This window comes from Zosterops lateralis, assembly GCF_965231275.1.
Source record: "Zosterops lateralis genome assembly, chromosome: 3".
Classification (NCBI taxonomy): domain Eukaryota; kingdom Metazoa; phylum Chordata; class Aves; order Passeriformes; family Zosteropidae; genus Zosterops; species Zosterops lateralis.
In genome coordinates, this window is record NC_139764.1 from 62,105,163 (window position 1) to 62,121,871 (window position 16,709).

A 16,709-nucleotide genomic window follows, 5' to 3' on the forward strand; every position below is an offset into this window, starting at 1 on the left:
ATTCTATTTTAAAAACTCACAGCACACACATTCAGAGCTGTGACTTCATTCAGGCATATTTTCTTAAGCTGCTATCTCCTTTGTTGCAACACTGAGCCGAAAATGGATATGTAATCCACTGCTTATATGCAACCTCTATTCAACATATTAAGACTCTGCCTGTGCCTAAGCTTCATTTTCTTTTCCCAAGAAGCCAAATTTCTGAGCTCAAGTGGTACAGTTATGTGAGTTTTTCTCTGAATGTCCCCACTCTATGGCACATTCAGCGTCATCATGTATGCACTGCAATACACCTGCAGTACCTGACACATCACTGCTTAAAACATTAATTCAATGTCAAGTATGAAATCTTCACACATCACTGAGACATACACATTTTTTCCTGTTAGATAAACACATAAACATATATTTCTTATATATATATGCATACATTGAATAAATTTTTCAAACTGACTTGCTTCCTTCAATTTCTTTATCTTATCTGAACCATGAATCCCTGAAAAACTGTTGTCCTTTCTGATTTCAGACCTGTAAAAAAAGAGGTTGGTCTAGGGAAAAGAAACCCCTCTGAAAACAAATTCCCCAAATTAAAACATAGCTCCATCAATGATATATTTTCTTTCTTTTCTCTTCCCTATATCTATTCTCCCCATTCTTTCACTCCCACATCTCATGGTAGCTGCTACTCCAGCAGAGACCAGTCCTTATTTTCTGATCTGAACTTCTCGAACTCAATAAGCCTTACTGTCATTTCATTTATTTATTATCAAGGGATTTTCTTTTACTAAAGGTGCATTTCGTCAAGATGTGCAGTATTTGGGGGAAACAGCTCTGCCTTTTTTTTTTCCTGTCATGATGCAAGAGAACTGATATTCCATCACATTTTTAGCCACTATTACCTATGGGAATAAAGAAGATAGTCCAGTGAAATACAGGCAGGTGTATTTGGCTACACATTGCCTCGTCACCAAACAGATCACTGACTGATTGCAACCAAGAAAACTCATGCAGACACAGAACCTATGAAAGAACCAGAGTCATTCCATCCTGAAATATTTTATGTTTATTAGTAGCTACGTAGTAAGCCATCCTTACTGTTTATATAGCTTACCTTATAGCTCATGGCAGCAGCAGAAGGCAAGCTAATATAAAAATGCCAACTAAGAAGTGGCTCCATGTAACTTTTCTTCCTTCTGAGACATTTCAAAAAGTAAAACATACAGGACTTGAGTAGTGAAAAGATACTAACAGAGACAAAAAGAAGGTATGAAAAAAATCCACAGTCACATACTCCATTAGTGCATGTCAGCTCTTGGAAAGCAGAGACTCAGACATCATTATGAGGGGATGAACTTTATTAACTCTATTTTACAGTTTTCCCATTTACAATTACAACCATCTTATTGCATAAACCTCAAGAAATAGTGAAATAGCCTCTTTTTTGTTTTTTTCCTTGATGTATTCCACAGGTCCATATATTTTAAAAAAATCTCAATATGGAAGAGCATGTGCATGTCAAGAAGATAGGGCCTGACTCTTTTCAGCTGTGCCCAGTGACAGCACAAGGGGCAACAGGAACAAACTTAAACATAGGAAGTTCCACCTGAACGTGAAGAAAAACTTCTTTACTTTGAGGGTGTCAAGAGCACTGGAACAGGCAGCCCAGAGAGGTTATGAAACCCCACCCGAAAAGGATCTTGTGCAAGCTGCTCTAGGTGAGGCTGCTTTAGCAGGAGGGTTGGACTATGCAGATGGAGAGATCATCTCCAGAGATCTCTTCAACCCAAATCATTCTGTGATTCTGTGAAAAGGGGGTAAAGAGAAAGGGAAAAAAAAAATAAAATTATCCATATTTTAACTTAATTTATATTCAGTACAAAGTATACATCAGATGTGCATGGGAGTAGAAAAAAAACAAGTATTCTGTGTATTCCAGACACCTAATTTATGGCTCAATATTCAAATTAAGTTCATGGAGATACTTCTTCTTTCAGAGCATGATTTAAAGCACCTAAGTAAAGTTTCTAAATGCTAACAAAGAGCAGTGAATTCTCTCCCTAGAGGCCCCTGCCTGCCTCCATCATCCTGAAAGGCAGCCTAGGCACTGAGGTAGGTACCTGCAGGGAATTCCCCTCAGGTGCTTGCATGCATGGCAGAGTATGGCAGCAAATAAAGCAAGCAGTACAGAAAATGACACAGATTTCCAATAAGGTGCACTAGAAAGACTTACTTTAAGATTATACTACCTTACTAGTGAAAGACTCACCCTGAAGAGGAAGGAAGCAACTTGTATTACTTCTGCATGCATAGGGAGACTGTAATGTAGACACAGGAAGAAAGGTTTTAGAAAATACCTGTATGACATTTTTCAAGTATGAGTACTCCCCTTAGAAGAACTCCACACATGCACTTTCCTACATCGTTTTCAAAATCCTTCCCTGCCCAAGGCCAACTTCCTTACAGTAGCAGTACTCACTCTGCAGGGTATCCAGTAAAACCACTACAGTGTAAAACATTCTTTGAGAAATTAGTAAACTAATGATGTCCACGCAAGTACTTATTTTCTAACACTGCAAGAACATTAACCAAAAGACAGATTTTTCTAACATGTTTTTAATCAAAAATAAGGATGGTCTAAAATTCCTAAAACATTAATGTGGAGACAAAGTGTGGAACAAAAATCTAGGGTAAAGTTATGTACAACTGTGCACAAGTTGTGCCAACCAGAAATATTTATGTAAATTTGTAAACAAATTTTCAGCTCACCATAAGCTCCTGCTGAGACAATTATTGATCAATATTCTGTCAAGTATAACACAATTCTAGAGATTTATTTTCTTTATCCCTCACTTTAACCTAAGACCTGCTGAATTTCAATTGAAATAAATACATGATCTTTACCTTTTTGACCTTTAAAAAAAAATTCACTAACTACATTTTATCTCTATCAAATTTGATGTTCTAAAGAGATTTTGGTGGCTGTGTTTGTATAGTGACCTTATATAAGTGCTAGGATGGCTATGATGTAGAGGTTACTCACATATGTAATTTGACACTTTATATGGAAACACTCCTGGAAGATTAATCATTCCCTCGCTCAGCAAGCATGTCTCAGTACACTCCTTAACAAATTTTACATCTTCAAGTTAAATGGGATAAAAGCTCTAAGTTACAATACTCTAAAGAAGTCTTGTAAAGAAGACCAAAGGCAATCCAGTGCAAGAGTCTCAGATCTCTGCATGAGCAAAACCTTTCTCCTCCACCCTTCTGCTGGATTATGTGGGTACAAAATGGATGTAATTCACTGTGAAATAATTTTACACTGTAAGAATGCAATTCAGTGGCTATCATTGCACTGCCATATGAAAGGTGCCAGCATGGCTCAGTCCCCTGCACGCCACCATTCACAGCTTACATGGAGGATTGAGTATATCCTACCAACACAGGGAAACATCTGTGAGAGAAGAAAAAGTCATCCTAAACTGTGCAGGTGGGCCTAGGGTGCAGAGACTAGAATCACGTTCTCATGAAATCCGTAGAGAAAAAAAAATGAGGTTAGCCTCTCATTATGAGAGACATACCTTCCAAACTGCCTCAGAGAGGGCTGTTCTATAGGAATCTTCTGGCACCTGTTGGTATCACCAGCTTTCACTCTTTAATATATCTCATACTGTTATAAAAAGAAAGTTAATCAAGTTTTTAAAGTTTACTACTGACACACAGCTTCAAGTGGTTCCCTTGGGTCCTGTCGTTACTGGTTACCACAGGGAAGAGATCGGTCCCTGCTCCTCCTATTCCCCTCACAAGGAAACTGCAGATTGTGGTGAGATCTCCCCTCAGTCTCCTGAAGGCTGAACAGACCAAGTGACCTCAGCTGCTCCTCATTTAGCTTCACCTCAGGGCCCTTCAACCATCTTTGTTGTCCTCCTTTGGATGGTTTCTAATTGCTTTATATCCTTCTCACACTGTGGTGCCAAAAATACAATATCCGAGGTGAGGTCACTTCAGTGCAGAGCAGAGTGGGACAATCTGCTCCCTTGCCCAGCTGGTGATGCTGTGCCTGATGCACCCCAGGACACAGCTGGCCCTCCTGGCTGCCAGGAGACTGCTGACTCGTTCAACTTGCCACTGACCAGCTCCCTGTCTGTGTGACTGCTCTTCAGTGTCTCGTTCCCCACGCTGTAGATATATCCAGGGTTGCCCCATCCCAGGTTCAGAATCTGGCACTTGCACTTGTTAAACTTCATATGGTCGGTGAGTGTCCAGCCCTCTAATTTGTTGAGATCTCTCTGCTTCCAAGGGAGTCAACAGCTTCACCCGATTTAGTATCATTGTGCTCGTGCTGAACATCAAAGCAGCTGGAACCTTTACCACAGCCATTTTCCAAGGAGCTCAAAATGAAAGGTGGCAGTGAACTTACTGTAAGTCTAGGTTTTCTAATTCATATAAAAATGTACTAGCAGTTTGTCAAAAGTCAGCTATTTTTAAATGGCATAAGTATAAAAGGAAATGTCAAATATTAACTGTTCAATCCATTCATCACTGTAGCTTTGTATCTTGTCTGAAATTAGTAAGGAAACTGTCTGGAAGAGATGTTTCAGTTCCAAGATGAATAATTTTCACCTTCCAAAAAAAGTCAGGGCTTGTGCTTACTAAGAAATCTAATTAGCCCAAGTAGTGCAAAATTTCCAATTTACTCATATTTTGAAATGCAAAAAAAAAAAAAAAAAAAAAAAAAGAGAAACTTACATGAACATAGAGACATGTGTTTACATTAAGCCAGTCTGGGTTGCCCACCAGGCAGCTCTGAGCGGAGAGAAGAAAGTGCTTACAGATTTACATATGCAGCTCATTACGACAGCTAAAATGCCAAGAGGTGCTTCTTGAGAGAATGTTCTTGGGGTTGCCATGGTCAATAAACTTTGCTGTTCACTGCAAATGGTTTTCTCCAGCTGAGTTTACATCAGTTGTTAACAGCAGTATGATGGCAGTGTTCTCCTTTGTTCCGATTCAGTCCAGTTCTCAGCAGAAGTGACAGCAGCCAAAGCACCATTACTGTGGCGACGCGTGTAACCGAGTTCATCGTGTCCAGGGAGGTGCAGCTGCCGGTACCAGCACGGGAACGAATGAGACAGGTCTCCGTTTTGTTCAGCTCAAGAATCCATTTATTACCCCTGGGGACAAGGAGGGGGACAAAGACAAAAGACCAGGCAAGGGCAGGGTCATGCGGTTTTTATAGGGTATTGCAGGGGTGGAGTTTAGGGTCTGGGTCAAGGGAGGAGTTAACACAAGAAGGGCAACATCGATTTCCCACCTCCTTAGAACCGGAGCACTCCACACATTACAGCATCTGAGTAACTTTGGAAAAATCTGCTCGTCACTCCTTCCTTTTAATCCTCATGGGATTAAAGAGAGACCAAGGAGATATCACAAAATGCTTAAAAATTGGAAATATCTCCTGCACACCAAGCTTCCTTGGTGCAAGGAAGCTTGCACTTGGACTGCTCTTGGGCTGATGGGGTCCTGAATACCCGGTCTTCTAGTGAAGACACTCAGCATGCACTGAAAGACTCAGATGTTGTGCATTTGGACACTGCCTTTCTTACTCACCTTGTTAAAAAGGCCACCTAATGAAAGTTCAAAACATCCTTACAGACACTGAACTCTGAACAAGCAACTGAATAGTCGCAGATCGGTCACTATTTCATTCCTGCCTTTATACCAAAGTTATTTAACTGAAACCTTGAGAGCTCCAGCATCCCCCATTGATGAAATGAAGAGGAGGGTTACACTCACAACTTCTGTTATCATCAGTGGTAGCTACATAAATATGCTGGGCAGAGAAGAGGAGCTGTCCTCTAATAAGGTGCTAGTCATGACAAATATAATACTGACATGGGACCCACATAATTGTCTTTATAAGCACACTGCAAAGCACGAATGATTGCAAATGCCAGGAAGCAGGAAAAAAAACCCCAACATTCTCCCATGTTTTTTGTATTTCAATTCGCAAAGAACAGCACATTTCTGCACCAAATAGAGCTTACTAAACCAGCTGCCTTTTGTTATTATTCTTATGCCTATCTGTGATATTATACAACAGATACCACCTTATCAGTATCCATAAATAACTTTTATTATGCATCTGAAAAAGCACAGTTTAGCACAATGCAGAACAGACATTTCTTCCAATCGCTGAGGCCAATAACTTTACTTCTGTACCTGCCACAACGACCCCACCAAGGGGTAATGGCTTTGATTTACAAAAAAGAAAGCAAAACCAAAAAAATATTGTACCAGACAGTAGGCCCTCTAAATAGTCTGAGAGGTTGCCAGGACTAGAAATAGGCATCATAAGGAATATTGCTGAATACTGCAGCCAACTCCAGTTTGTTGTGGATTTCCTTCTAGAAGTCCCAAATTTACTGCCAGCTCCACACTCAGGAAAACTGGTCTGATAAAATCCAAGACAGTGAACTCTGTTTTCAGGATACACTGAAGCCCATATCTTATGTTAACACAACCAGTGCCATCATCTGGCTTGTTACCAAGCTGCTGTCACTGCCTGTGACTGCTGCAAGTGTCAAAGAAAATGAAAGCTAACTGGCCTCAAGGGCATGAAATGGGCATGGACAAGAACTGAAAAGTAAATTAAAAAGAAAAGACAGGAAAAAGGTAAAATCAACTTTGTGACAAAAATAACATCTAAATTCTATATTATATTTTTTCAGTCAGGCTTCTTACTGTTTTGTATTCCTTTAGCTGCTAATGTTTTCATTCATTTTAATGTTATTTGCTCTGCCAATTTGAGCAGTGATGTAATGACATATGACTCCCTCATATTCAGTGGTACTCACAGCACCTTTGTCACTGCTGGCTGAAGAGCACAATGAACAGTATCTTGAGTTTAATGTATTTGTGGCTTTGTGAAGGCAGCAATGACACACAACAGGATTTTTCTCCTTTTGTTTCTGTGCTCTGTAATAGAATACCCTGCCACAAAGGCTGTGACCAGAGCATAATGAAAAATGCTGCGCCATTGTCAGTCATGGCAAAAATTTGCCAACTTTACATTTTGTTTAATTACTGAAGAATGGCTTTTCAAAGACACATTCATTGTTCTAAAAAGGCATCACAGCATCTATCTTCCTCTCCTCACAAAAGCTTTTTTATCTTAAAACAAGAAGAATATACTTGTTGAGGGCCAATTACTAGTCTGTCTATGAAGAAGTTTAAAGGAATTTTTAATTAGTAAATTGACCTATACTATGAGTCACCTGGAGAGGAATGACATCACTTCCTAAGACAGTTAAGCTTTCTTACACAAATATAAGTCAGCACCTTAGATTCAAGACCCTCCAGCTCTTAATATTATCTTGTGCTTGTATACCAATTTAATTCTCTACTGCAGCATCGCTCAGAGTGACAGCAAATGCTACTCAAGGTGAACAGGGGCAGCCCTCTGACCCTCGTTGTAGGCCTCCAGCATGACTTCCATTCATCCAGAAGAAATGTATCACTCAATTATGTTCTGCTTGAATTCCAAAAAAAGAGTTTGACAGTCTATCTAATCTTCTTTAGTACAAAGATATCATCAAAATAAGCAGGCTTAACTGCATAATGAGGTTAATAAAGGTGCATGCAGAAGAGAGGCCTGTGCAGTCAATGCAAAGAGGCAGCCACTTCCAGAAGGTGGTTCAGAGCCTATACTTGACATGTTTGAATGAGACAGCATGAATTTCTCTCTCACTATCTGCAAATGGTCCTGCATTTTTTGCCTTTTCAGAGGTGATGTAATGTATAAACATGAACAGGCATCATCATTTCAACATACATCTTAGAAATAACAGAATTAATCTTGCATGCTGCTTTCTGTATAAAACTCCACTAATGAGAATTTCTTCATAAGAAGAGAAGGGTGAGGAGGAAACCAGAACTCAGTCTGTTATGGTATGAATATAGAATATGACAGACTTTTCTTACTCCCATTCACACAACTGGTAACTTGCCAGTTACATGTAACTGGTGACTTGCCACTAGAGATACTGCCTAACATCCCAAATAAAAAAAAAAAAAAAAAAAAAAAAAGGAGGAACACGCCTCACACACACTGCAGTCCCAAACTCTAATATTAGAAAACCATTTCTTCAAAGAGCATAGGAAAACATGAGATTCATTGGTGTCAAATAAATGGGGTTTGTTACTGTTTTCAGCAATCAGTACAATAATCAGCATTTCCTATTTACTTTACATCATTACATAGGGAGCAGAGAAGCAAGTTGTCTACAAAGATTCACCTTAATCTGAGCATCAAGTGAGAAATATTTTCAAGGTATCCAGATATATGCAAACATTTAAGTGGGAATCAGCAGATCTCCAAACTGATAAACATTTCTCATAAGTTATGTATGAATTAAAATCAAGATTTTATTAAAAATGCATAAGGATGATCTGTGGTGAATAGAACCATTAGCTATGCATGTTTACTCTTTAGTGAACACAGAAATCAGTAATTTTTCTTCTAAATGTCATTTCCATCAGAGGGTTATGGTATGATAAAATGCTTAAACGATTCTCACATGCCATCCAGCTGGTACATGTACAACTGGGGAGAGGACATAAAATAATGAACTGTGAAATGTTTATTTGCCACAGGGGTAAGAAAATGTCATTTCAACTATTGCACCCATTCTACTTTACAAATCAGGTAACACTCAACAGTCTCTCACTTTCACTCACTGTGATAAAACAAATAAATGAAGACTAATCTGGATGATAAACTATTATTTTGATTCTTTAAAGTTATTACATTTTCAACACACACTTTTTGATCGCACTTTATTTACAATGCTCCCTGTCTTCTTCACTTCTGATGGAAGCTACAGAAAAATCATCCAAACCCCCAAAGTGAGCATAAATTGGTTTTATCCACGTGATTTTAGCATCATATTTTAGGGGATCATAAGGGAGTATGCACAAACGCTGACATTGTTCTAGTGAAAGCAGGCTCCTTAGTTTCTCATGACAGTCAATGAAGCACAAATACCTTCCCAAAACAGCATTTCTCAATCTATAGATCACAGTTGTCCTTAAAATCAAACATTCCTCACTAAAATAATAAGTGAAAATGCAAGAGGAAGAAAAATATAAATATTAAGTACTGTGAATTACTAACGTTGTACAATGAGTCAGTGATTTTTCTTCTCTCTCCCCCTCCCCAAAAGCCTACGTTAGTTGAAAGACCACTTTACTTAAGGCACAACTCTAATAGTCAGTTTAAGCCAAGAAACATTAGGCACTCTGACCTGTCCCTTGATGGACTCACTCTTCTGATTGCAGGGAAGACTAGAGAGATTATTCTGATTTAGTCAGATCATCAATACTCTTGTCCTCATCCAAATCTGAAAATACTCACTGTTGTTATTCGCCATAAAATGTTATTTGAATTCAGAACCTTAAATGAAATCCTGTAAAAATTCAAAATTTCTGACACGCTTTTAATAAAACACCACTGGAATCAGCTGTCTCTTTTGGTATTCCACACCTGGGGTAATCTGTTGAGCTCGGTGGGACCATGGGACCAAAAGTGAAGTTTGGAGTGGTACTGGGATACACAAACAGTTCACTGACATCAGCCTGCAAAGCAATCATTGTCTGAATCTCACCAGTCCCTAAGCTCAGGGGAGTTTCTAAAAACATCATGCTAAATGAAACTGGATGTTGACACCTGTGTCATCAAATGCACCAAAATATTGAGAAGACCCCATATGGATTTAGATTAATTTCTGGAACAACTCACCAAGTATTTGTTTTCACACCTTATCTGCTGCACTTTGCACTGCGCACATTCTCAGGTCCCAACCTGGGACAGCAGTCACTACCAACTTAAAATACTATGTTTCTGTTTTCAACCACAGTTTTCAACTCTTCTGTTAATTACAAAATGAGATACTTCCCTTTATTGAATACAGACTGACCAGAGAACCTTTGGTGTATTTTTAAAATGCTTACTTAATGCTTTTTGTAAAGCAACAGAACAAAAACCAAAAATAAAACCACAACACTACTCATTGTTCAAGGTGCTAGCTCCTGTCTCTGTCAATACGAAATTAATTCCTACTGTCACAATTTTTCCCCATGGCTATACAAGAAGAGTAACTTTGCTAGACATTCTAGGTGCCTATTACCAGGGTGTTCATTCAACTTCTCTCAACCTATTTAAACCTTTCCTTCCTACCAAACACCACAGTATCGGAATGTTGAATCTGCTAACTGAGCTCTAAAGGAGCTTCAAAACACAGTGAATGAAAACTGTTATTCAGCTGGTCTTAAATCTTTTACCCCTGTAACTTAACACAACATACTCCACTTTTCTTGAAGTGCGTAACTGATTACTCGTTATTATTCATTCACATTTCTACAAAAAATAATACTGTCCCATTCATACCAAATGTCAAGCCACTAAAATTAAATTGTATAATGGACTGGTACCTCAGACATCCATTCATCTCCCCTTTTGAGCTCAAGTTATAAAGAAAAAAAAAGTTTGGTTATGAATCATTGGTATTTTATCTCAAAAACAGAATTTAAAAAACCTTACTTTTCTACCAAGGTCTCACAAACTTTAAAACATTACTACATTTTTTTTCGTGACAAGAGACGTTAGCTCTCTGAATTCATAATCAAGTTTCTGGTTTATCTATTTCCAGCAACACCTTCAAATCTACTCCTTAGTGTTATACAATAGCTCTCAAACACACATCTGCTGGAAGTCTGCTATTCACAGACTGCTTCCTTTTCATTGCTAGTAGGATCACATGGTTTTGAATACAATGAAACTTTCACTTTCCTATCAAATTTGAAACAAAGCAAGGAACAGGACTTTAAAGAATGGACAGACACAAGTTGTTGACATAGCCACAATTTCAAAGGCAGCACTTATATTTAAGTACTAGCCAAAACACAGAAACCAATCCTTTCTATTCTTTGTCAGTTGATAAAACTACAGATCCACAGGCTAAGCACAGTAACGGCATCACTTTCCATTCTACGTGAAAAGCCCACGTTTTTTATTTCCCTTTTGCTAGCAGAAAATGTAGGAACATGTACATGTCATCAGAATTTTCCATCGCAGACACTTCTCTCCTAAAGCTGCTATAGAAAACCACTGGCAGCAGTGACAATGAAACACAATCAAAACACAGATGCAAAAAGAAAAAAAATCTCCCCTAAACTCAGCAATAAAAAGCAAAGTCCCAAAATTTCACTACCCCTTCCCTTAAAAAAAAAAACAAAAACACAAAAAAAAACCCAAAATAAACAAACAAACAACCCAAACAAACAAACAAAAAAAAACCAAACAAAACCACTATCAACAAAAAAACCCCAGGCATTCTACATTCAGTAGTTATGTAGTCTGGTGAACTACAGCAAAGTACCCTGATGCTATGCATGTTGTAAGATCCTAAATTAACAAAAATATGTTCTTTATTGCATAATACATCAGGATAGCTAATTCTAACGAATATCCACTTTGGTTGCCCCTGCTTCACCTTCAGTGGGAACTGAGCTCTAATCCAGCAAACTTCACTCTCTTGAAAGTCCTGAGACAATTCAACCTCCAAACTGTAATAAACATTAGGCTTTCTCCAAGTAAGGATATTCATGATACTAAACCGTATTAAACTTTGTAGCTAGATTTGTGATATAGACTAGACCCTGTCATGATCACCATTCCTGAAGTTTGAATGAGCATAAGAATGTTTCTTAGTCATATTTTAAAAAGACACACCTAAACTTTACAGGAACCGATCACTAAGGCAGACTTTCCCCAAGTGTCACGCTCTGTTCTCTTCAGTCACATGTGCTGATTTTAATAATGCAAGGGAGAAATGGAAGAGTACAAGAAACTCCTCAGTCTTATATCAAGTGTGCCATATAGATTATGGACATCTCTCGTGACACCTCTTGTCATAGAATAAGTATGGTAGATACTTCTTTCCATACTAGTTTGTACGTAATTCATTTCCTGTGTTCCACCACTTTACCTGCAGCAGTCCAAATATTTATCTTCATGTCCAATGGGCAATTAAATATAAGTTTGTGGACACCAGTATCACAGTTAAGCATAGAAATGCTGAAACAGTTTTTGAAATAAAGTATTTTAATTTTCTCTTAATTAGCATAATACATTTGTGGAAAAGTAACAAGGACATTCTATACAAACTATTTGCATTGTGATCATTGTTTTCATTAGCTCAAAAGATTTGGCCTATTAGCAAACATCCAAAACTGGGAGTCTTTTTTGTTCTGCTTGGCCAGCATGACAGACTTGGACAGTGGCTTCAGCCAGAACTGGAACAGGATGAGTTCAGAAAGAGTCACCATGAGGTTGCATGTCAGTGTGCTCACAGCCCCAGCTGTGAGGTGACAGCAAGAGAAAGGAGAGACTACAAGCATCACACACTGGTGCTTGTGAAAGACACTAGTTTTCAGAGATGCAGGGATATGTTCATTATAATACAGAATTCTTCAGAGCATCAAATCAAGTACCTCAGAATCACCAACCCTTTGCATATATATATATATGTGTGTATATATATATATGGCTCGTTTTTAAATTTTGTATGGTTTTTAATACTTAGTTAGAATATCTGAACTGCAATACAGTTTACTTAAAAAAAAACAGGCAGAACAGGTAAATTTTACAGAAATATTTATATAAACGAATCCAGTAAATTCAGATGGAAACTGAGAGAAGGGAGTGTAAAAGCTGAATAATCTGTTATCTAATTAGCCTTGGGAGTATGGCAATCTTTGTCTGATGGTGAGAAACAATAAGGCAATGATTACTAGGGACTTAAAGTTTCTTTATGAAATATTGTCCTCCCTCATCACTGCACTTGTCAGGGAGACCTTCTAAGTTGAAAACATGCAGTAGTTATTACTGTTTTGTCATGCTCCAAGTTTTCCCAAGCAGCAACAATGGAAAAGAAAAAAGTTTCAAACTGGTTTCTGTGGAGTTCTTGAAGACTTCCAGAAAGCAAAATCATCTTGGTAGTTTCACCTTTGCTGCTTTTACTATTGAAAAAGACTAGGCAACAAGATATTAGTGTTACTGATGCAAATTATTAATAGAAAAGGAAAGAAAAAGAGGTTTAAAGGACAAAATGAAATAGCAGAGAAGTCCACCAGGATATTTATCATGTAACAAAACTACCAGAGCCCTCGTGCTCAGAGTTCTCTTCAGAAGGGAAATGAGCAAAAGAGACCAAAAGTAGTATCTTCATATATATATATATATACACATACTAGAGAGAGAGAGAGAACTACTTTTGTATACAGAAGGTAATGCCTTGCTCCTAACATGAGCAAAATTAGTTTTTACTTGCTGCTAATTTTTCTCATTGGCTATAAATGCAGAGGAAAATGAGCTGTCAAAGGTTGTTTTCCATAGTACAAATGAGAGCACAAACAGCAAGGTATATGTATGTTAATAAGCAGAGAGAAGTGATCAGTATGCCCTTGAGAGAAGAAGCATTCCTTGAGGTTTCTGATAATCTGATGGTATACTGTAAGTTGCCTTAACTATGAGCACTTAAAACGCATTCATGAAAATAATTCTGCTTGTGCAGGGTCTCTCAATCTAACACAGGTCTACTTCTGCACCAGTATTTGAAAAAAAAACCACCTTTTTTTACCCATTTGTGACATCTACATCACTTAGGTACGTACAATAAGCAACAGCTGTTCTAATGAACTGCAGTATTCCACAATACTGCCTATGTGCAGTGCCTACAAAGACCAAGTAGATCACCACACCCTAGCCTTGTAGAGATGGAAGAACATATTTACATTAAAAAAATAAAGAAACCTTTCTTTTTACTAACTTTTTTCCCCAAAATAAAAGCATATTTTCTACTAAAATATGACCATTTTAAAACTGAATCCCAGGTACCAGTAACACATAGTCTTCGCATTTTAAGTTTTACACCTTTTTTTTTTGAAGTATGGTTATCAGTGTGGAAACACTTCCCAACCCATCTCCTCAGGCCAGATAAATACTAGATCCTTTGTTTTTGATTTGCATCTGCATTAACGTGGCTCTTAATTCCAGGATGAATCTTGACAGCATTTGCTCCTTTAAGTAGTCTTTACCTAAAAAAGTACTGACAACCGATTAATCACCCATGGGCCTACTGAGGAGAGTTAAATCTCCTTGACTTAAAACTCATAACCTATTCCCATCTGATGGTATATGGACATAAAGGAATATGACATGTGGTATTAATAAAATGCATATTTTTTTCCATTCCATCTCCTTTTTCCTCATTTAAATGATTACTCCTGCTTTTAACCTATCTAAATGTCATGACACAGGCCAAGTGTGATTCAGAAGTTTGCGCTGCTGTTAGCACATCCTTTTCTCGCTCAGTAAAAATTTACAAGTCAGATTTCAGTTTATGATTCTTTAAAAATTTCCTTAAGCTACTCCAGAAAACAGTACTTATTTTTTTAAAAAAAATATGTTTATTTGATTGTTTTATTTTACAATCACTTCTAGGAAGCTTCATGTAGAAAGTAATACAACAGTTCTGCTTTAGCTGACCTGCTCATCCACCTGCTGATACATTCCTATAGGGCATTTCTGTTGATGTTTTTATGAGTTCTGCATGTATTTTTTGTCACCATGAGTTAGCAAATATGCTTTCCTTCACAGACTTTCCAAAAAACAACAATTTAACATCTTAGCACATTCTGTAGTCATCATGGCCTCCTGATTATTAAATTCATTAAAAAAAAAAAAAAAAAAAAAAAAAAAGGTATGCCTCTGAAACTTGAATGGATCTAAAGAACTTCAGACATTAATTTTATGTTTCCAAATTGATGGAAAAGGCTACATTCCCACCATTCCATTCAAGATTCATTCTACTATTACTACTATTCAAGATGCTTTTTTAGACAATATACATGAATAAATCATGTCTGATGAGATACATCCAGTTACAAAGAATTAAATAACTTAGGTGGGGAACAGCATATACAAATAAAATGTTTTCCAGAATACAAAAGGATTAAGGGTTGATGACAACTGATAAAAAGATCACAGGCATTTAGAATTTCTGATCTGCTAACACATCTTTCTTTCTTATGTATTGTTTTACTGATTTGGTTCCTGAAATCTATTATTTTTCTTCTTCTGTAGTTCTCTCAGTACCTGCCTGGAGGAAAGAAATTGGCAACAATGCTGGTTGCTATTGACACTGACTTACACTTTCTCAGCAAAACTATTCAGTAAGAGGTAGAGGGATGGAATAACATGAAATATTTCTTTTCTGCCATAAGGTTAACTGCTCAACAAAGGTGCATCCAGCACCTGTTCTGCCAGCACATGAACATTCAATAAAATGAGAATAAGAATTGGGGCACACTCTACTGATAGGTCTTTATCTGTATGGCACTGCATCCAAATCCACAGGAATTCTTACATCATGTATCTGACTCCACAACAATGAAAGAACCCATGTATTACAGGGAACATTACAGGAAGGGGTATGAGTTTCTTAACTTTAACACCAGTCTCTTTCAAAGTGCCACAATACAATTGTACAGCCTAACCATCTTGCTAAGCAGATCTATTTTTAGGCAGCTTCTTTGTTATTGTATCTCAGTGCCTACTTTTTAAACTCAGTCTAGTTTCGCTGGTAGCTGAGCTTACAAGTGCTGCCACATGTCTCCTCCAAAGGTAAATATAAATATGTGGCTGAGTTCTGCAGCAACATAATGATACAGTGTTAAAATACACCGGACAACAAGTCTGACAGAAAATAAACAACAACAACAAAATACACATCTGCAGAATAGCTCAGGCGTGACAACTTCTCACCGACACACACCTGTATGACAAACTGTTTGCACGCTGCGCATCACCCTGACACGCTCTGCCTTACACAGGGCCAGCCAAAGGAAACCGGGTACCAACTTGACTCAAGGCTCGGGAGAAGTGCCCGAGTTTATTAACTCCGCCGTGCGCCCAGCGCAGCCTGCCCGGCGGAGCCCCCGCCGAACTACCTGTAACACAGCCCCATTTCCCATTTCCCATTTCCCACCCTGCCGCCTCGCCCGGCTCCCCATCCCGGCCCTTCCTCGCCCACAGCGCTGCCTTCCCCACCCTGTCCCTCCCCGGGACCCGCTCGGGGCAGGGGGAGCCGCCCCGCCGCCCCCTCCTCTCCTTTCCTTCCCTTCCCCCGCTGGGCTCCCCGCGGGCCGGCCCCAGGGCACTCACCAGCTGCGCGCCGCAGACGGCCACCAGCGTGCACCGCCCGCTGCAATGGCCCATGGCTCCGGCACCCCGCGCCGCCGTCCCGCGCCGCGCCCGCTCAGGCGGCGGGAGAGCCCCGCCCGGCCGCCGCCCGGCTCCCGCCCCGGCCCGGGACCCGCATGGGGGCGCGCCCGCCGCCCGCCCTCAGCCCTCAGCCCTCAGGCGCGGCCGCAGCGCCCGCCGCCTCGGCGGTGACGGGCAGCGGGGCCCGCCGCCCCCGCGGAGCGCGGCGGCGCCGGGGGGAGGGCGGCGGCAGGTGCCTGCGGGAGCGGCCGCGCTCTGCCGCGCAGCCCCGCGGGCATCTGGGCTTCAAAGTTTGCCCCCTCAACTCCGCTCGCAAACCATCCGGGCTCGCAGCCGTCTGCGGCGGGGGGAGGCGGGGGGAGGA

At 39.5% G+C, this 16,709-nt stretch overlaps 1 protein-coding gene across 2 annotated transcripts in view; it reads right to left on the reverse strand.

Moving 5' to 3' along the window:
- NKAIN2 (sodium/potassium transporting ATPase interacting 2) overlaps positions 1–16,339 on the reverse strand; it is a gene marked incomplete at both ends in the record, with an annotated part of 534,677 nt that extends 518,338 nt beyond the window's left edge. For both annotated transcript variants that reach the window (XM_083857719.1, XM_083857720.1), the window contains one exon: positions 16,286–16,339. In XM_083857719.1, coding sequence (XP_083713845.1) covers positions 16,286–16,339 — 54 coding nt within the window. The remainder of the gene's footprint in view (positions 1–16,285) is intronic.
- Positions 16,340–16,709: the final 370 nt, after the last annotated feature.